Consider the following 19,813-nt stretch of genomic DNA (forward strand, 5'->3'; position numbering starts at 1 on the left):
GTTCACTCGAGCAGACCGCATAGTAACTCGGTGGAAGATGCAGGTGAGGAAGAATATCGCGATAATGCATCTAAATATTTATCCCACTCAGTGCTTCTTGCAATTCCTGGACCCTTAGGGCGATCGGCTGAAGGGAGCTCTGTTGTGATTCCAATCTTCTCTCCTCTGCATGGAGCCTCAGACGATCCAGCAAGCTACCGAGGTTTTTCACCTGAACCAAGATCAAGAAACCGAATATTTCGCACCGCTCCTGGACAGTGTCGATATGATACTGACCAAGAGAAATCGGGACCCAACGGTGTGCATGGCCATGCATCTCGATCTGCGCTGCGTTTCCGTCTGAGCCGCAAGCCAATGTGGTTGACTCCCAGACCGAGGCTATATCTTCCAGTAATCCAACAACCTTCTCTGTCAACAGGACAGAGAATGTCATTACCCTTGGAGGATTTCGACATTCTGGGCAATTTAATATTCCTTGACACTGTGACATCAATCCTTTAAGTGAGTGCAGTGACTTTTCTGCCGTACAGAAGCTGGTGACCTTGCTATAACTTTGTACTTTTTCCAAAAGTGTCAGGGTGACATTTACACAGCGACAGGTCGTCGCTACGCTTGTCAGACTTGTTGCAGTTCTAAAAGGTGACACTTTTCGTGCCTGGTGACGGTATACATTTGCCACGGTAACAGTCGGGGAATCTGTAGCGTGTGCGCCCGCCTCTTTGTAGGATGAGAATGGAATTGTAGAGCTTATTCGTTGTGGTGAACTGGTAGACGACGTTTTCTTTGCAGAGACAAACTGCCGAGATTGGTGCTCGCCAGCTCGCTTTCTAGAGGAATAATCAATTAAATTCCATTGGATGTCATCTACGCACGTATTAGCGCAACCGCCTGATAGCTTCCCAGTATCGTGGGAAAGAAGTATCATTTTGGCGATTTAGTTCCCAAAGCCGACGATACCTACATCAATGTTACTTACCTGACGACGAATTGCTTGTGGCAAGACTACTCTCGCGCGTGGTTGTTTTGTCTTTGGGAGATGTGCAGGTAGCAAAGGTACTACCCATCTCAAGAGCCTCTGCATCTTGCTCCGATAAAGCCGCATCGACATCAAGCAGCTCATCCATATCGAAATCGTTCATGTTTGACTCCATGTAGTCTGGTAAGTCCAAATCTTGGAAATCAGGACTTGTGTCAGGCAGCAGCTCGCATGATTGGGATGATTGGTTCGAGTCGATGAATCCAGGTGCTGGAACTAAGGATTCTCCGATCTGGGATCCCCTGGCTGGTTTTGGATGTGCAGCTGGCAATGACTGTTCAGGTCTGACTCCTTCAGCTGATGTTGTGATGATCGTCTGAGCCGCCGCAGTTGTCTTTGCTGCTTCCACTGATAAGGAAGTAGAGAGGCGTTCACCCAATGGCGGCGATAAACCCGTGCTGTTAGATGTATCGTTGTCAAATGCTGATGTTCTTTCGACTTTTCGTCGTCTAGGCTGCGAAGTGTTTGAATATGTGCATGCAAGGTTCCGATCCCTACACCGATGACATCCGAATCTATGACCAGTGCATTTCAGCTACACGAACGCAAAGTTAGCTTCAATTTGTTGTTTCAGTTGATTGTAAGTCGAAGACCTACTTTCTTTGCTCGACATCCGTCGCAAGCAAAATGATTCTGGTTCTGCCCAGGTTGCGGAGGCCGATTCGTGCTCGATATGCATACGACCTCTCCGTGCCGATCCTCAGTGCGAAGAGTTGCGAACATCTTGTTGGTAGTTTGTTCTGGACCTGTAAATATCTTTCAACTCGGTAAAGTCTTAGAGGTCAGAACAATTTTTCTGTTCAAGGGCAGGATTTGATCATTTTGAATCATCGGCGCTGTTTCCCTACCAATGACTGTGATTGGGGTGCCTTGTCTCTTGAAGCAACGGCAGACAGATATGTCTTCGCAACTGGCCGAGGATGAACCTTCTTTTCCTAGCGTTGAACTTAAATTGAACCTTTTTGGAGTCGCACTCGGAAACTTGGGAACAAAGATTTGCTGCATTGTTCTCCGTGTGGCCTCTTTCATCCGTCACAATGGTCTTGACCATGCCTGAAACTTAAGCTCGTTACATTACAACCCGCGGCTCCAGTGATTATTAAACAAACATCCCGGTAATTGAAACAATGGAAGGCCCAGGCTGAGCGCTCTTTACCCCTTACCCGAACCATGTCTAGCAAGCGCTCCGCTCCAGACCCCAAAGACCAAGAAAGAGGGTGATCTGTTTCTGTACTTATTTTGAGAACATTACAGGGGGCAAGCCAAGGATCTTTTGGCTATGCTTCTTATTAGAACGAGGATAACATCTCTATGAATGTCTAGTACTATGCTAGTCTCTGAGTGTTAGCTGTGACTTGAGGGACAAGGCGAATGTTGACCACCCTATCTTTGGCGCATTCGGCATGAGCAAATTCGACGATTCAAGATTGTATGCTTTATGCAGAGGGTCCTAGGTCAGGGCTTATTTCTGCCTCCTGTGAATTTTCAAGCTCATGCCCCCTTGGTCTAAAGGTGTTTGCAAAAGGGGACCCTGAAAATCGATTACCACGTGTTGCAGAGAATTGAGTAACAGAGCGTCAGGCAGCTACGGCGATGGCAGGAAAGCCCATGTTCACTTCGCGACAGTCTTGTACTTGGCTCTGCCACGCTAGGTAGTAAGGGGCTTTTTTTGAAAACTCTGAAAGTCCCCCCACAAAAATTTGGAAGGTTAATTTGTTGACAACAAGGTTTCAAATGCTTTGCACGGTCTTTCAAGGCCCAGATGTGCTCTGGGTGCCCTCTCACTGGCCCTGATCGGCTCCGAAATGCTGGAAAGCATTTGAATTTGGAATAAAGGGTGGCTTAAATGAGAGTCTCGGTGGACTCCTAATGTAAACATTATGTTTTTGAATAAGATGCGTTTACAAGCTTCTGAATGTCCATGCTGTTGCTTCCAGAATCAAAGAGTGAGAATCCCATGGTGAAGATACTTGATTCTCAAAGCTTGGGGGCCTCTAACAAAACTCAACGAATTGATGATTGAGAGAGAGGATCTATAAAAGGAGTTTAGATTGGCCAAGGTTTTTCAGAACAAGTCACTTGTATGTAACCCCACCAGTCTTGTTTTAGCTATGCTCTTCCTCTGCTGCAGCTGCCTGTATTATTTGTAGAGAAGACCTTCCTAAACATTGATCTTCAAACTCTCTTTTATTATCAGCTTGCGTTTATTATTCAGCAATAGCGATTGCAAATAAACCTGATGCTGCCCAAAATAAATTCCCTTTCATAGTTGTTCTAGGTGCTGCTCTGGCTCGGTGTTAAGGTTGTTCTACAAGATAGGCTCCACGTATTCCAAAGAGTTTGGGTTGCATTCTACGATGTAACAACAATGCAAGCGACGTAGAAAAGCATACAAATGCAGCCTGACTGGCTGTTTGATTCAGCCTGACTCCGGTAAGTACCGAGCTTTTGCCACTCGTTGTGTTAGGGTGACAACCAGGATTATCTCATCCCAGGTGCGTACGCCGAAACGATATAATCATGTAGACCACAGGGCAGGCAACGATCTATGGCATAGAACCTGCTGAAAGCCAAGGATAAACCACTCCAGCTATATGAATGAAAGCCGAAGACTTTTTGTCCATCAGCCCAGGTCATGCATACACAATGTTGCCACTACGCCGCGGCCGAGACAATTAGAGGAAATAGCAGGCACAAAGTTGCCAATCTTACGAAAATTCATTAGACGCAACATGCGCGTGCATTCAGCCTGACTAAACAAACTTGCGATGATGGTTTGGTCCAAAACGGCATGAGTGTAACGTTGCAATCCGTTGTGCCTCCAGCGTCCTTATCACAGATCCTCCGTTTCCATCCAGTGTTCCATCTTGAGGTCTCGTTCAACAACCCCCTATGACAATGCCCGCGGCCTCTGGGGGGCCAACGGCGCCCTCGGCACGTTGGTTCTTACCCACACCGGGACGGTCCCTAGCCCAATCAGCAAGACCGTCTTTGGTCATGCCAGTGTACTTTAGCAAGTCTTCCTCCGATATCTCGGCCCTCTTTGTGCTTTGCAGCCGTTGAAACAGTGACTTCTTCGCCTCTTTTCGTTCAGTCGTGGAGGGCTTTGAGTCAGCCGTGTCGTGTCTAATGAGCGATGTCTGGCTCTCTGTTTTGAAACTTTGATTGAACATGTTTATTTGCCCCGAGATTGTGTTTCGGATGCTCGGTTGTGAGCGCTTGATGGGTGAACTGTTGTGAGACGAAAGTTCAAACGCCAGTGTAGATGCTCTGGGGTTTGAAGCCGGTCGGTAGCAGTTATGACTTCAAATGGATGAAGCAATGAGCTCGTGGTTTGCTGAGATTTGAGTCGAGTACAAAACGTTCGCGATGAGGAGATACGAGATACGAGATGCACATAACGTTTCGCGACGGAAGTCCTGTTATATATGTGAATTCTAACGCTACTGGCCCACATCAGGCACGAATGTGAGATCGTAGCTGCGATGAACAAACCTGAGTGCCGACTCCATTCCATCGCGGCACAGATGGTACGAGAGGTCACAAGGTCCTCAACCACCAACGTCCTTCCTGTCTTGGATTAAATAGTGGCTGCGTTGGTTGGTTGTGGAGGACCAGGCTTCTCTGATTGGAGTTGCCGGGTCTTTGCGGAGCCGCAGAGTGGGACAAGGGCCACACATCGGTCTGTCGGGCAACATAACCTTGTCGACTGCGTCACGGCGACACCGAAGAAGTTGCTGATGGGACTGAGCCCCAAGGCTGCATAACTAGGCAGGGCAAATATCCCCGAGGCTGCCATTGAACCCTCTCAATGACTAACTGATATGGACAGAGTTGGGTGGAATCAGTGGAATGGGTTCCAAGCCTCGGCTCGGCTCGAGCGGCACCATGCAACTCGTGTGACTATCCTACATTGGTGCTCTGATGAGGTGCAGAAGCAGGTGTTGTGCTATTGGCTCTCAGTATATCTACAACAGAACGCGGTGTTCAAACTCGCGCCGCTCGCTCTCTAAGACCAGCGGGCCACCACTCGGGCCGCTGGCGTCGAGGCTCAACGTCACCCGCTGCAAGTCGGCAACTACGCGCACCGTTTCCCCGATGTTCTGGTAGTCGATCTCATGATGCCCAGCGGTCTCCTCGTTCTCTTCCTTCTTGACCTCGCGAATCTCAACGTTGGGGTACGGCAGCCTCCCCTCACGCAGTGGAACGATAAGAACAGGCACATGAAGCTCGGACTCGCCAAACTTGGCATCCGACTTGTCAACACCCAAGCTCTTGAAGTTTCCCCGCTTCCGGCCACCGATGAGCCATGTATCACCAGGGCCGGTGACATCGTAACTGAATTCATAGTCCCGGTTAATGCCCTTGCCATCGCTAACAGCCGTGTCCCAGACCCGAGTCCATCGCAGCCGCAGGTTTGCAGAGAGCAGTTGGTTGACGGCTACTGTGGAGCCGGTGAGTTGCTCGTCGGGGGGAGGAAGCTGGATGTCGACTGAATGAAAGACGGGAATGGAGGGCACGTCGACAGGGATAAGGATCGAACGGGTCGCTGATTTGATATCCCCAATGGCCAACTTGGGATTTGCTGACTGCCAGTCCCAGAGGAACTGCTTTAGCGCCACGGAAACATCCTCGCTGCCTCCAGGAATTGTTCCCAACCCTTTGAAAACAGGGCGGGAGAGAAGAGTCGAAATAAATGACGTCGGAACCTCCCCGAGGAGGGCGGCACGCTCCAAATCATAGGCTGACAGGCTGGACTGCACCTCGGCGACGACTCGGCTGAGCAGCAAAACCGAGAACGATGATATCGGCGATGTCTGAACAGCTTGCGTGAGGGACTGCTCGACCAGGCTGATGATATCATCTATGAGGACATTATATTGAAGCTTGAGGTATAGCGTCCGCTGTGTCTTCGGCGTGGTGGCACTCGCAGCTTTGCGGGTGATTTTGTAGAGCAAACTGGCAGGCTGCCTCGGGAAAATCAGGACTGGCTTGTCTGACGAAGGCGCAGAATGAGCGGCAAAGACGTCCGAGTCAAGGAGCGCGGTCTTGAACAACCTCAGTGGGCTCAGCGAGGCGGTCGAGATGCTGAAGCGGGAAAATAGTGCGTTGTGTTTGAAAACATCCTGTACGTTGACGCCTAAGGCAAGGGCGACAGGAACAGAGAAAATGCTGGAGTAGTGATACGTGCCGTCTTCTGTCGTGTAAGACATTTCGACTCTGGCCGAGATGTTAGGGACATCTTGCTCGATTGTATAAGGAAAGCGCATCTTCATGGTAGATGACGCGTTAATGGCCCCGAAGCGGAAGAGACCTGCTTCCAAGGGCCTCTCATACTCGAATTCGGGTCCGAGGAATTCCGCCTCAGTCGAGATGATTCTCAGACCACCAGTCGACGGCTTCACGGTGAGCTCACAAGACTTTATGGAATTCCAGCCTGTTGATAACTCCAGGTCGACTGAATTGTTCTTATCCAGCTGAATATCCCTGGCTGCCGTAAGTCGACAGCTCAAACCGCCTGCTGGGCGATAAAGCTCCAGGTCCGGCAAGCGGAAGATGTGGGCTGTCTTGCTCGGTGTCTGGTTCACGTCTCGCTCCCAGTGCAGATCGACCTTGCTACATATCAAATCTGCTCGGTCGATTCTGTAATGCCCGAATACATTTGTCTGTCACTAGTCAGTCATCTGCACCACTGCGTTGAGTCACGGTCACCTACAGTGCTGGTGAGACGGAGCTTGTTGACACCGGGCTTCAGGATGTTCGCCTCCGAGGTGTGCAACCAGACCTCCTTTGTGCCCCCAGATGTAGTTCTAGAAAGACGAATAGCGGCCTTCTCTAAGCTGAGGTCGTCCATGAGCAGACTGCGCAGCTTGATGGTAAGAGAGAAGCAGTCCTTTCCGGTGTGGTATTCGGGAGAACCAATCACTTCAACTTGGGTGAAGAGATGACCTAGAGGGACTCTCACTTCATTGGAGAGCGTATTGGCCACGCTCAACACTTCGTCGAGAAAGCCAAGAATGGCGCTCTTGTCGGGGTATTGAACCTCCGAAGTAGTTCCTAGAGATAATGTCTTTTTGCGCTGCAGCTTCTCGTTTTCGGCGGCGGCTGCTTTTGTCAGAAGCTTCAGTCCTACGCGAACGAACTCGTCCTTCCTCTGAAGCTCCTTGAGACATTTCGAGTACATTACGAGCATCGACAGCTCCAACAGACTCCAGCTGTTCTCGCCAAAAAATGGTGTGGTCATGTAAAAGAACGATGCCGCGGGCCCATACTCGCCGAGGTGGTAGTTCAGCACGGCCAAGTCGGCCATGCTTGTTTTGACGGCATGACTGTGGTTTGCAACGGTGTAATGGCGCAAAGCCTTGTCGGTAAGGGTCTCGTAAAGGCGGTAGAAGTCATCTCGATTGTCAAGAGCGGCGTGCAAGAGGCCATTTTCGATGCCGGCTGACCCTATACAGATTGGCTCCGAGTTGTCCGGGCTTGACTGCTCATTGTCATCACCATCAAGCTTCACGTCCTCGAACTCGTTGCCATCCATCTCCCCGAGAACCGGCGCCGAGGTCCATCCAATATCCCAGCCACGCTTCTTCCCGCTGCCCTGGAGTACATTCCTGGAAAGGGCGTATAGCTCGGCACGACGCGCAGCTAGTTCTTCCAGGCCAGCCTTGAAAAAGTGAGCGCTCGGTGCTGTTGAGATTTCGCCATTGGATGTTGTTGCGCCAGGGAATATGCCGGGGCTCGGCGGCTGTCTTGTGGTTGCGTTTGTCCCCACACGCAGAGAAGAGTTCCGAGCCGGATGCATCATCGTCTTGAGCTCTGGGATCGAAGACTTGGGTTCGTGGCCATCGGTGGGGGTCAGGGTGGATGGCGGGATAGGGAGTGCTTTTGTGGAAGTCTGAGCAAGGATCTGCTGCGCGACCGAGAAGGCGAAGGATGCGACAAGGTTGTCGATGGCCTCAGCCAGAACGGGGTTTAGGATGGGAGAGTCCTCTTCCGTCAGCTTGTTCTTCAGTGCCGCCAAGATGTCAGCTCTCATCACTTGCGAAACGGCAGGAACGAATTCCAATGTTCTACGGCAGATCTCGGCCAGCATTGACAAATTCTCGGCCTCATCCGTCTGCTTGGGAGGTGGTGCTCGCGGGGCAACGCCGTGAAGAACCGATTCCTGTTGTTCCCTAAGCTTTGCCAGGAGCTCCTCTCTGGTGGACCAGGCGTTGCCGAGGCGAAGCAGCAGAGAGATCTGTCTCGCAAAAATGTAACAGCGGAAGTCATAGACCGAAACGTTGTTGCCAACGATCATCTCGCGATATGGCTTCTTCGTGGAACTGATGGGAATGTCGTCAAACTTGTCGGTTGGCGGGATTTCGGTCGCCTGCAAGTCAACCGGCTGCTCATCTTCTATGGAGCCGTCATCGGCACCCAGCTGGGCTATAGCGGCTTCGGCGCGCTTAACCAGATCCTTGGTGTGGCTCAGGAGCGAGCCACCGTGCGTTTGGGGGTCCCCGGATGTCGCCTGCTCCTGGATAACGGTGTCGAGACCAACACTGAGCTCATCGTAGCCGACGAGAGCATCCTCGACTAAGCCTACGCTCTCAAACCCACGCGCCAGGCCCTCCTTGAGTATGAAGAAGGTGCAGAAGTTCCAGCCTGGGAGAACGCGCTGGGCGTCTTTCTCTTTGATGTCCTCCTCGTATTGAGATACCCTCATGTCAAAAGACGACAGAATCAGTTCCTTGAACTTGCCAATCAAATCTTCCCAGGCATTTTCGGCGTCCTGACGCGACTCGGTGTAGCCGGTAGGAGTAGCGGGTACCACACGGGGAAGGACATCATAGGGCACATCATTAATGCCAATGCGGATCTGGGCAACGCGGTCAACAGCGCCCTTGCTGGAACTGTTGAAGTCGGACCGGAGCTTCTCCAGGAGTGTTGAGGAGCCAGAGCCCCATCTCGACGTCCTCGACTTTTCGGTGGCATCAGGACCCTTGCCACTGACCCTGGGCTGGTTTGCAGCAAAGGTGTTGGGTATGACGACGTGGACAATGAGGAACTCGAAGGCGTCGTGGTTCTCTTGGGTATTCAGCTTTCGGGTCGACTGCGAAGGGGGCGTGTTCTTCTTGATCCACTCTCTGATCTCGGCTCTCGTCTGAGACTTGTACGTGTCGCTGTCGTCGCATCGAACGAGCAAGACCTTAAGGTAAGGTGTCCGTCTCAGACCCGGAATCTGATGGCGTCGTTCCTTGCCGGGCTGGCGCGCAGCTACCGTCGGGGCGTCGGTGGTATCGGACGACGCGCTCTTGCCTCCAATTGACTGTGTCTGGAAGCCGTCATCTTTTGTGCTGGCACTGACGGAGCGACGCAGCGAGGGAGGGACGGTGGGCGAGGACGGCGCAGCGGAGTCTCCGTCGGCGGACGTGAGCTCTACGTGAAGGGTGTCGATGGATCGCAGAGGGCCGGCGTGGGACTGCCAGTGCAGGTTGCGCAGGGGTAATCGAGGGACGAGGCCCGGGGCCACGAGCTTATAGACATCATGAGGGTCGAAGTACTCGACTGTGAAGCGCATGCTTTGGTTAGTTGGTTCAACACACTGTCCGTTGCACGCAATCGCAAGCGTTGCGGTCCGAGAGAGCTGGGAGAGCAACAAACGTACGTACCAGTGACTTTGGAGGTTGAAAAAGGCCGCTCCATCTTGAACGGCTCCTCCAATTTGGATGTTAAATTACATGGTCCGTCACGGCGCCATTTCACAAATTGCGGAGGGTGGGTGCTCGTGGTGCCGCCTGCTGCAAGGTGTCCAGGAGGTGTCAAGGTGTGACATCTCGGTGAGGTTCGAGCTTCGGTGGGTGGGGGTGGTGGGAGGCAGGGTGGGTTACTGGCTTCATCCTCCGATGATTCCCCGAAGGCGGTGTACCGTTAGAGTCCGGTTGGTTGGCCTAAGATGACGCCGGCTTGCACCACCATTCCGACGGAGGGGCGCACGGCGGCAGAATCTTTTTGGGTTTCTCGGAATTGGTTGCCCCTCGTCTGCAGATATTCATGATCGGATTGCAATTTGCATGACCCAGACAAACAAGAGATTCTGTTCCAGCTCTTCCCGACAATACACGCGTTCCCCTTTGCAAACCCTTGTTTCGTCCGTCCGCTGAACATCATACGCCATGTCTGGACTTCAGGCCGTCAAGTATACCCGGGGTCGACTCGAAGTCTTGGATCAACTCAGGCTTCCCCACGAGTTTCACTATGACGAGGTTTCCACCAGCGAAGAGGCTTTCGACTGCATCAAGTCCATGAGAGTCCGTGGCGCACCCGCCATCGCCATTGTGGCTGCTCTTGCTCACGCTGTTGAACTGCATAACGGCAGCTGCAAGGCCTCTTCTCCTCAAGACACCGTCTCTTATATCGACTCACGCCTGGACTACCTCAAGGAGAGCAGACCGACCGCTGTCGACTTAACTAATGCCATCAACCAGCTCAAGGCCCGCATCAGAGGCGCACCCCAAGATGACGCCGTGTCCATCATCGCCGCCTATATCGATGAGGCCGAGAGCATCCTGCGAAAGGACCTCCAGACCAACCTCTCTATCGGTGACCACGGAGCCCAGTGGCTGAAGGATGTCGCCGGCGCGTCGCCCGATTCCAAGATCTCTGTCCTCACTCACTGCAACACCGGCTCGCTGGCAACCTCTGGCCACGGGACCGCCCTCGGCATTATCAGAACCCTCTGGTCCAGTAACCTCCTTCAGCACGCCTACTGCACCGAGACACGGCCCTACAACCAGGGCAGCAGACTGACGGCCTTTGAGCTCGTCTACGAGAAGATCCCCAGCACCCTCGTGACCGACTCTATGGCGGCCGCGCTCTTCAACCTGCAAAAGGAGAAGATGAACATTGCCGCCGTCATCGTCGGCGCCGACCGCGTCGTCCGCAACGGCGACACCGCCAACAAGATCGGAACCTACCAGCTCGCTGTCCTGGCCAAGCACCACGGCGTCAAGTTCATTGTTGCCGCTCCCACCACCAGCATCGACCTCGAGACTGAGACCGGCGCTGGCATCAAGATCGAGGAGCGCAGGCGCGAGGAGTTGACCCAGATTTCCGGCGCGGTTGTTCAGACCGACGGCGGTGTCGACGTCAAGCAAACAGCTCGCGTCGCGACAGCCGACCAGCGCATCAACGTCTGGAACCCTGCTTTCGACGTGACACCGCACGACCTGATCGATGCCGTTGTCACGGAAAAGGGCGCCGTCGTCAAGAACGCCGAGGGACGCTTCGACTTCCGTCACATCATGCCAGAGAGATGGGCCAGGGTGGTTGGCCAGTAAAGACGAAAGGATCGTTTAGGGTTGTTCCAAAATTGACAGGTCCGCACGCATCCGCTGCAGTCCAAGGGTGGTACACTATTAAGTGATCTATAGAAGGAGGATACGGATACGGCGTAATGACAACCGACTACTGTATGTGTACCGAGACCACGCTGGGAACCCAGATCAGGCGGAAGCCTTGAGAGCATGTAAGATCAGCTTCTGGTAACCTCCCACGGCCTCCTCGAGTTCGCCGACCGTGATGTTCTCGTCGCGGCCGTGGGCCACCAAAATGCTGCCTGGACCGTAGAGGTAGCGCGTGTGAGAGCCCTTGAGGTTGGGGATATCAGTGCCATAGTTGGCCACGGTCGTCTCAAAGCCTACATTGCTGTGTTAACTTTCTTTTCCGTGCCTGCTTCTCGGGCCGATGGAATCCTGCTCACCATCAACATCACAGTTGGCCTCTACGACGCCGTATCCGTGTGTGCACGTCAACTCGAGCGAGTCGGAATCGGTCTCATCAAGAATCTTCTGGATCCTGCCCTTGACGATGTTTCCGCCGTCCTTCTCAGGGCCGATAGCAACGCGGACTGCGATTCTAGCCAGAGCCGCGGCAGGGATGACGTTCTGGGCGACGCCGCCATTGAGCTGGCCGACGTTCACCGTTGTGTTGCCCCACTTTTCGGTGCTTCCGAGGTCGGTCGTAATGACTTTGGCCAAAGCCTTGATCATGATCTCGTTGGCCGACTTGCCCAGCCAGGGGTAGCCGGAGTGGCCAGCAACACCCTTTGCCGTGATGTCGCAGAACACCCCGCCCTTGTGGCCGCAAGCTAGCTTGCCTTCGGTGGGCTCGCCGAAGATGACAGAGCCAAACTGCACAGGCGGGTCGGCCTCCTGCAAGGAATCAGAGAAGAAGCGCATTCCGTCGCCCGTGTCCTCCTCGCCGATGACGAACAAGAGCATCACATCGTCAGGGTCGACTTTGTCGGCGCTGAACAGGTCCTCAAGGGCAATGATCTGAGCAGCGACGCTGGCCTTGGCGTCTACGCTTCCCCTGCCACTGATACGGGTATCGGGCGTGATCTGGTCATCCGAGATACCATAGGGAATGTGCGGCGGCACGACGTCGTAGTGAGATGAGATGACAACGCGGGGCTTGGGCTGGCGTTGGTTCGTCTTCCAGGCCAATACGTTGAAGCGCGGTGTCTCGTTGGAATCGTTACCGCGAGGAGGCAGAAACTGGAGAGACGAGACGTAACCTCGGCCGGTCAAGTAATCGACCAGAAATTTTCCCGCCGCACTCTCGTTGCCCGAGACGGAGGGGATTTCAATGAGGGAGCGGTGCAGCTTTAAAAGATCCCCTCGCCAAGAAGGTGCGGTAGACGAAGACGACGAGGAGCCCGGGGTTACAGACGAAGCATGAGGGGTCAGCCGGGGGGTGTCGGCGCCGAGGGGTTGCTGGATGCCCAAGGTGGCTGCCAACGGCAGCAAAGCGCCCAAGGATAGAAACTGAGAGATGTACATGGTTGTTGGCTGTTTGGAGCTCGGATTCGACTCGAGGTTGGACTGACACGCGCGCACACCCAATCGTATTGGTGAGAGAATGCGCCTCGGAACCAGGTAGCAGCAGCCGGGCGTGAAAGTTAGCCGGAGCTTAGCTCTGTTTGCAGGCAGAAGCGGTGTCGGAAGAAGAAAGCGGACGGAGGTCGGCTTGCCTCGAGGCGGGAGCGGGTGCCGATAATACAGTCTAGCACTGTACAAATGAGGTCATTCCCTTCCAAGCTCCCGCCATTGGCTCCAGCCACATGCACGGATGAAGAAGCATCAGCCACCCCCATATTCCCGCATGTTCATGAGGTGATCCATGCTTTTTGTGAGTGTTTCTTCGCAGCTGAGGGAGCTGCTGGTGGGGGGACCTTCATTCACGTTTCAGACACATGAACTGGGCTTTCTTCGCCTCTCTTACGCTTTAACACCCTGTCTCCAGGTGTGGCTCTCTCCCTCTTCGCAACACTTGATGAAAATGGAACGGTGGTACTAATTATGTAATCGAGGCAAACACGGTCATCACTTTGTTGGTTGTGCTTTGGTATTCAAATTGTGGTGTTGGCGCAAAACCGGAAGACCTACTCAAGTCTGATCCATGATCGAGTGACGTGCTACGAGGAACAACAAACAGCTTGCTGCATAGTTGGTAGCAGTCACTTGTGACAGCACTTAACATTAGCATTTGGGCTGCGAGACCATGCGGCTCGACGCCTTGGACCTCTTGAATGACTGGACGCAGCTGCTCTGTCAATCCGTGCCATGAGGCCTCCTCCTTGTCATGGTCTGATATTGACTTGGCCGTTACCATACTGGGCCGGTTTATTGTGTTCCCCCTCTCGCCCTCCTTTCTGTTCTGCGAATGGCCAACCGCTATCGTCACTCGTCCAACAGGTACACATTTGCTTAGTCCAGCTCGATGCGTAAGGCTCGGTCGTGTTTGATGTTTTTTGAGAGACGCACCGAACATGCAACAGAACAATTCCAGGTTGCTTCAGTGGGTTCACAGCGGCATGCTCACCCATTCTTTCCCCAGACCTGCTGATCTCGGGGGCTAGATGTTCGGCCTGGAGCACTCAGGAATTTGCGACGGGGTCTGGGTCATGCCGTCCACTAAAATCCCACCGACTCCACCCGGCCGCTGTTCCTTGCCTCTCTGGGATTGGAGCGCTGAATTGCAATGCCTCGCCAGGTACCTGGTTCTCTCTCTCTCTCTTTTTGTCCTATCCCTCCTATCCTATCCTCATTTCGCTCCGCCTCGCCTGACTTGGACCCTTCTCGGATTCGACAGACCTCCCCAGCCTTCGCTTCTTTTCTCGACACTGGGAGCTGTCTCGGCTTGCACCGTTTGAAGCTTCAATTCGTAACACCAGAACCCACCCACCCCCTCCTTACGATACCCGACGACGCGCACACGACCCTGGTTTACGCATACACACTTGGCCATCTTCGACGTCCTAGATGCAGCTGGCGGCATTATTTGCGCGCCACTGTCGGCTTCCAAGACGTCCATCCTAAAACAACCTCGTCCTGGCCCCTCGACTTCGTCCTCAAATTGTCCTGGATCTTGCTCAAGCTCGCCCATCGCGCCGGTCTTCGCTTCGGTCGGCCTTGACGTGCTAGTCATCGCCTTGCGAAGGGATGCAGGCGAACAGAGGGAATGCCGAGGCCCTGGGTCGAAAGGCCAAGGTGCGTCACCACAACCACCCCATCTTGATCTGTTGCGACGTAATGCTTGACTGGCCGACTGTCCGGGCCGCCAATTGTCCTGCGCTGTGGCTCATCACATCATCTCTATTTTCTTCTGACTCTCTGATAGCTTGCTCGCTCGTACCAGGAGCTTCTTGAGTGAGTCCCGCTGCCTCCCTCCTCCCGATGCTTCGACTCGAGCTGACCCTCCTCCCTCTTCGCAGTGAATTCTCCAACAAAGATCTCAGCTCCGTCGGCAACTACACGCTCGGTCGCCTCATCGGAAAAGGTTCATTCGGGAAAGTCTACCTAGCCACTCACAAGCTCACCAATGGCTCCAAAGTAAGTCGGGCCCGCCGGCAACGGGACATTGAATAGTTTTCGACCGATGACCGACTTACTGACATGCTTCGCCAAAAGGTCGTACTCAAGTCCGCGAACAAGGGCGATTCGAACCTCGCGCGAGAGATCCACCACCACCGGCAGTTCGTCCATCCCCATATCGCCCGGTTGTACGAGGTCATAGTCACGGAAAATCTGGTGTGGCTGGTATTGGAATACTGCTCTGGTAACACTATCCTCCGCCACCTTGGCAGCACGAACACGACTGACGTTGTTCCGATAGGTGATGAGCTCTACAATTACCTCCTCGAACATGGCCCCTTGCCCGTACACAAAGTCCAAAAGATTTTTGCGCAGCTCGTTGGCGCCGTCGCATACGTACACCAACAATCTTGCGTTCACCGCGACTTGAAACTCGAAAACATTCTCTTCGATAAACATGAAAACGTTAAATTGGTGGACTTTGGCTTCACGAGGGAATACGAGGGCAAGGCCAACTACTTGCAGACATTTTGCGGCACCATATGCTACTCGGCGCCAGAGATGCTCAAGGGCGAGAAATACGCCGGGGAAAAAGTCGACGTTTGGAGCCTGGGTGTCATTCTCTACGCTCTGCTATGCGGAGAGTTGCCATTCGACGACGATGACGACAGCGTCACACGAACGAAGATTCTCAGCGAAGAACCCAGATTTCCCGAACATCTGCCGCCTGCCGCCATTCCCTTGCTCAAATCGCTCCTCTCAAAGCGGCCTCTGCTTCGACCTTCGCTCCCCGACATACTCACAAATCCGTTTCTCGCCGAGCATGCGCCGGCACAGCAGGCCATCTTGAAAGTGCAGAGGCCCGCACCGTTCTCCACTCATTTAGAAAAGGAGACTCTTCAGCGTATGCGGAGCGCAGGCGTTGACATCGACTCGGTCATAGAAAGTGTTCTGGCCCAGCGATGCGATGCCTTAGCTGGCTGGTGGACCCTCCTCATCGAAAAGGAGCAGCGCAAAGTTCGCAGGAGGGAGAGGAGACGTCGCGAACGAGAGGCTGAGAACAGAAGTCTGCGCCGTCTATCTGCCGCGTCAAGCAGACTCGAGCGGATAGCACCGGTGCTGCAGGAGGTCGACGAGGATGGCGGACTGACAAACCGTTTCATCAGGCTCGAAGACGCGCCGGTAACCCCGAGGACAAGGGGCCGGTCCGAGAGAAGAAGCGCTCACTACTCGGATTTCGGGGATTTGCCAGGGCTTCCGGAACATAGCAAGGAGAACGGAAGCCCAAACACGGAGGAGCCACCGCCTCCCATTGACAAGGACTCGATCCGGTCTGCCAGTACGTCTAGAAACCGTCGTCCGGTTCCGCCTCCCAAGGAGGGCGTGATCCGCAGCGCGAGATCGCGGGGTTCGACCTTGCACCTAGTGACCACCTCGGAAGCTTTGGCGACTAACGGAACGCCAGAGCGACCCCCCGAACAGCAACAAAAAGTGCGGAAGAAGCCCTCCCAGGCTATCATTGCCCACTGGAAGAATTGGACGCACTGGTTCCTCGAAAACACTCGTAGGGGGAGGCATGCCAATAAGAGAGGCAGCCACTCGACACCCAACCTGGTCGATAAAAACGGCAGTGTCGCCGGCAACAGTAGCAAGCACTCGAAAGACACCAGTCCTCGGCCGCAAACGAGCAAGTATCCAACGACGGACGAGGCCGTGTCGCAAGCCAAAGCTGGCCTGCCTCGCGGAGTCATGGCTAATGGCCACCTGAACAAGGCACTGCCAGGACAGAGAGGGTCTGGCGGGTTCAATAGCCCGATGACAGGAGCAGGTTCGACACCGTCGCATATGCCTTCTCGGATAACGACGTCGTATAAACGGCAGTCCTTGTCGCCATCTCCCATGACCCCTCGAACAACCATGAGGCGCTCCTCGGCAGGACTGAGGGGCCGGAAATCCACTTCTTCATCAGTCTCGTCTATTCGCTCAATGCCCCATCACCATCACTCCCACTCCAAGGCTTCGTCAACAAGCTCCAACGGCTCCGTGTCGACATCAATGTCCAAAAACACTCTGCAGCGCGGACAGTCACCTCACCATTCTGTCAAGGTTCTTCCCGCCACCCCGACCAACACAGCGTTCCCGTCCAACATCCGCCTTGTCCGGGGACCGGGGCCTCCGGCTCCTCTTGCCCTGTTCAACGAGGGCATGCCCCCACCACCAATTTCGGGAATGCAGGCTCCGGGCTCGCCGAATCCTTTTTCGCAAGGAGGAGGGATTCAGTTTGCGAAAAGGAAACGGAACATCTTCAAGGGGCCGATGCTGGCTTTCGGCGGTGGCGGGGGCGCCAGTGCAGGCGCAGGCGGAGGCAGCGCTACCCGAAGCACAGGGTCCAGCCACTCGCGGAGTGCAAGTGCTTCCGGCATCGGGCGTCGGTCCGGCGAAGTGACGATACAAGAAGAAGAGGAAGGCGAAGAGGCTGAAGAAGAGATCGAGGAAGTCGATGCCTTTAGTCCCGTTGTCGGAGGACCGGGTGAGCGCATTGAAGAACAGATCATTGAAGATGGCGAGACAGAGGCCGTGGGAGGCCAAGCCAAAGTAGACACGGATGATGTCCCGGTGACGCCAAAGGCCAAGGTCCCACCAGCTGACGCATGATCGATAATCGAGAAGGCGAACACAATTCTGATGGCTTCACAAAACACTGCCCCCCCCCCCCCCCCCCCCCCCCCTTTTTTTTTTGTTATAAGATGAACTGTATATTTCCAGTTCCATCATCCACGCTCGAAAAAACGAGCCGAGACACAAGCTCTCATAGTGTTATTTTCTATGTTTCATCTTCGGCGTCGTGTACCATACTTAGAGGATACCTTGTACTAAATAGTAGGCGCTGATGCTTTCACAAATGAGAGGGGAAAAGATATACCCAGTCACTGCTGGCCACCTTTACCGCTTTCTGCAACATTTGTTGGATGCCTATTTCACCCAATATATCCTGAGTAGGGATATACAATACAGTCCTGATTAACGCCGCCCCGCTTTGGTTGCGTCCCTGAGCCCCTCCCTCGCGGCCACAATCTTGTCGACAGTTTCCTGTGTCGCGCACACGGATGCATCAAACGGCTTGAGGGCCGAATCACCCATGACGGCAAGCGCGGCTAGGCCTAGAAAGCCGTGATAAATGTCGGGCGGGGCGCCAGGGTACTTGGAGAAGCCGCCGATGAGGTGTTGTGTCTTGTCCATGATAAAACGGCGTGACGGCTCGGTGTCGATGAGGTCGACGTGACCCAGCATCTGGATATACTGTCAGATTTACACAGTTTCTCGAAATCAACAAACCAGGACGCACCTGCAAAGTCCCTCCAACCCACCAACAATAGCAGGTATCCGCCACCTTGTTACATCTCCCGTTGAAACCCACAAGACGCAGGTTGGGGTCCAGCGAGAGATCGTTCAGCGAGTAGGGCAATAAAAAGTTGTCGGTGGCGGTGTCATCCGAGTCGTCCTCTCGTTCGAGATATTCAAACTGGCGGTAGGCGAGAAACTTGACCAGCAACGACACGTCTGGAATGCCCTGGTGGAGGATCTCGCTGCGGTGAGGAATAGCAGGAATAGCACCTTGGGTGGGGGGCCGATCGAGAAGGACGAGGGCGCTTACCGCGCACCACGCGTAGCCGGCTGATGGCCGCTTTACTCAGGTTTCGTCATTCAGGAGACACTTCCGCCATGTAGGGGACGTACCGTGGGATTCGTTCTGGTGGGAGCTCTGCGCGAGCCCGCCGTCGTAGGTTTGGCCCTGGCGGATGTACCTGACCAGCGCATCAACGTCGATGTCCTCGACCCAGTCGTCGTCTCCCTTCTTGGTATCGCCCCGCAGTGCCCACCGTATGGTGGCAGCCAGGCAGCACAGCCGCATGTCATTGCCGCCTTCTATGCTCCCGTCGTCCAGGACGAGCTCTCCGAAGCTCCCATCCGGACGCTGTAAACGCTTGAGCCACCGCAACGTCATAACCCTGTCCACGCCCGCAAAGGCACTCGTTGCCGCCTCATGCCCGTCTGCGATGATGGCCAAGCTCAAGAGCGCAAAATACGTCGACGCCAGGTTTGCCGAACTCGAGTTTCTCGTCCGGGCCGTGCCCTCCTCAATGTCCCAGTCTGCATATAGCTCGGTAGGTAGGGCGTGGGTTGGCGAGCCACAGAAGCCACCGCCAGTGTTGTAGAGGCTTAAAACGAAGTTCCGCGCGGCGACTCGATCGGCGGCCGTGAGGAGATGAGGGTTCTCTTTGGAGGGCTCAGGCGGAGAGAGGATGTCGAGAGCGGCGATAATGAAGAAGCTTAGGGCGATGCGCGAGCTGTCGTTGGAAGTGTACTGGTGCGGGAGGAAGGTCTTGTGGCAACGCTGCCAGTACTTGATGTGGCGCGCCTTTTCGAGCGGCATCGTGGCATCGGCTGTCATCTTTAGTCTTGAATTACTCGGTGTTGCGGACCCGGAAATAGAGTGGTGGGATTGTTGGGGGTTGCAATGTTATCCAGAAGAGAGACATTCCCGGCCGTTGGAAAGACTGCATTCTAGGTAGGGATAATACAATCAGACAAAGGCACCCCACCCCCCACCCAGCTTAGGTACCTAGGTAGGTAAGGTAGGTTAGCTATGGACCTAGCTGCCAATGCGCTAGCAGGGGAGGGACGCTGGAGCCTCATTACCACACAAACCTGGAACCGGACGAATGAGAAGCTCAGGTTCGATAAGCCCGGCAGCCACAGGCTAAGCTCACGCGACCCCATCTTCCGATAACCGATAAGACATGTGCTGGACTTCAATGCGCAATCCATTCATTTCTGCGTAGGACGCAAGCAACGCGACACCATAACATTTTCCCCCTGAGAACTTGTCACTGCTGGCTTGTCACAACCTCGCCTA

General features: G+C 54.2%; 7 protein-coding genes across 7 annotated transcripts; 2 read left to right on the top strand and 5 right to left on the bottom strand.

Annotated features, from left to right (window-relative positions):
• Positions 1–70: 70 nt before the first annotated feature.
• Positions 71–1,759, bottom strand: CDEST_09287 (uncharacterized protein; the record flags this gene model as incomplete). Its single annotated transcript, XM_062925446.1, has 3 exons — positions 71–864; positions 977–1,490; positions 1,634–1,759. 3 exons carry the CDS (start codon positions 1,757–1,759, stop codon positions 71–73), a joined length of 1,434 nt encoding a protein of 477 aa, XP_062781497.1.
• Positions 1,760–3,742: 1,983 nt separating this feature from the next.
• CDEST_09288 (uncharacterized protein) lies at positions 3,743–4,514 on the bottom strand. Its single transcript, XM_062925447.1, has one exon. The coding sequence runs from the start codon at positions 4,207–4,209 to the stop codon at positions 3,916–3,918; it is 294 nt and encodes a 97-aa protein (XP_062781498.1). The 5' UTR covers positions 4,210–4,514; the 3' UTR covers positions 3,743–3,915.
• A 490-nt stretch (positions 4,515–5,004) lies between these two features.
• Positions 5,005–9,724, bottom strand: CDEST_09289 (uncharacterized protein; the record flags this gene model as incomplete). Its single annotated transcript, XM_062925448.1, has 3 exons — positions 5,005–6,702; positions 6,753–9,586; positions 9,691–9,724. The coding sequence occupies 3 exons, from the start codon at positions 9,722–9,724 to the stop codon at positions 5,005–5,007; spliced, it is 4,566 nt and encodes a 1,521-aa protein (XP_062781499.1).
• Positions 9,725–10,113: 389 nt separating this feature from the next.
• Positions 10,114–11,359, top strand: CDEST_09290 (Putative methylthioribose-1-phosphate isomerase, nagB/RpiA transferase, initiation factor 2B). Its single transcript, XM_062925449.1, has one exon. It carries the CDS (start codon positions 10,195–10,197, stop codon positions 11,356–11,358), a length of 1,164 nt encoding a protein of 387 aa, XP_062781500.1. The 5' UTR covers positions 10,114–10,194; the 3' UTR covers position 11,359.
• A 1-nt stretch (position 11,360) lies between these two features.
• CDEST_09291 (Putative peptidase M20, bacterial exopeptidase dimerization domain-containing protein) lies at positions 11,361–13,162 on the bottom strand (the record flags this gene model as incomplete). Its single annotated transcript, XM_062925450.1, has 3 exons — positions 11,361–11,717; positions 11,781–13,090; positions 13,143–13,162. The coding sequence occupies 3 exons, from the start codon at positions 13,160–13,162 to the stop codon at positions 11,524–11,526; spliced, it is 1,524 nt and encodes a 507-aa protein (XP_062781501.1). The 3' UTR covers positions 11,361–11,523.
• A 956-nt stretch (positions 13,163–14,118) lies between these two features.
• CDEST_09292 (Putative serine/threonine-protein kinase, active) lies at positions 14,119–17,612 on the top strand. Its single transcript, XM_062925451.1, has 5 exons — positions 14,119–14,571; positions 14,702–14,730; positions 14,796–14,913; positions 14,992–15,139; positions 15,197–17,612. The coding sequence occupies exons 1-5, from the start codon at positions 14,524–14,526 to the stop codon at positions 17,548–17,550; spliced, it is 2,697 nt and encodes an 898-aa protein (XP_062781502.1). The 5' UTR covers positions 14,119–14,523; the 3' UTR covers positions 17,551–17,612.
• A 73-nt stretch (positions 17,613–17,685) lies between these two features.
• Positions 17,686–19,454, bottom strand: CDEST_09293 (Putative terpenoid cyclases/protein prenyltransferase alpha-alpha toroid). Its single transcript, XM_062925452.1, has 3 exons — positions 18,634–19,454; positions 18,242–18,570; positions 17,686–18,186 (listed from the first exon to the last, which is right to left on the bottom strand). The coding sequence occupies exons 1-3, from the start codon at positions 19,346–19,348 to the stop codon at positions 17,917–17,919; spliced, it is 1,314 nt and encodes a 437-aa protein (XP_062781503.1). The 5' UTR covers positions 19,349–19,454; the 3' UTR covers positions 17,686–17,916.
• Positions 19,455–19,813: the final 359 nt, after the last annotated feature.

Source organism: Colletotrichum destructivum, chromosome 6, assembly GCF_034447905.1.
Source record: "Colletotrichum destructivum chromosome 6, complete sequence".
NCBI classification, from domain to species: domain Eukaryota; kingdom Fungi; phylum Ascomycota; class Sordariomycetes; order Glomerellales; family Glomerellaceae; genus Colletotrichum; species Colletotrichum destructivum.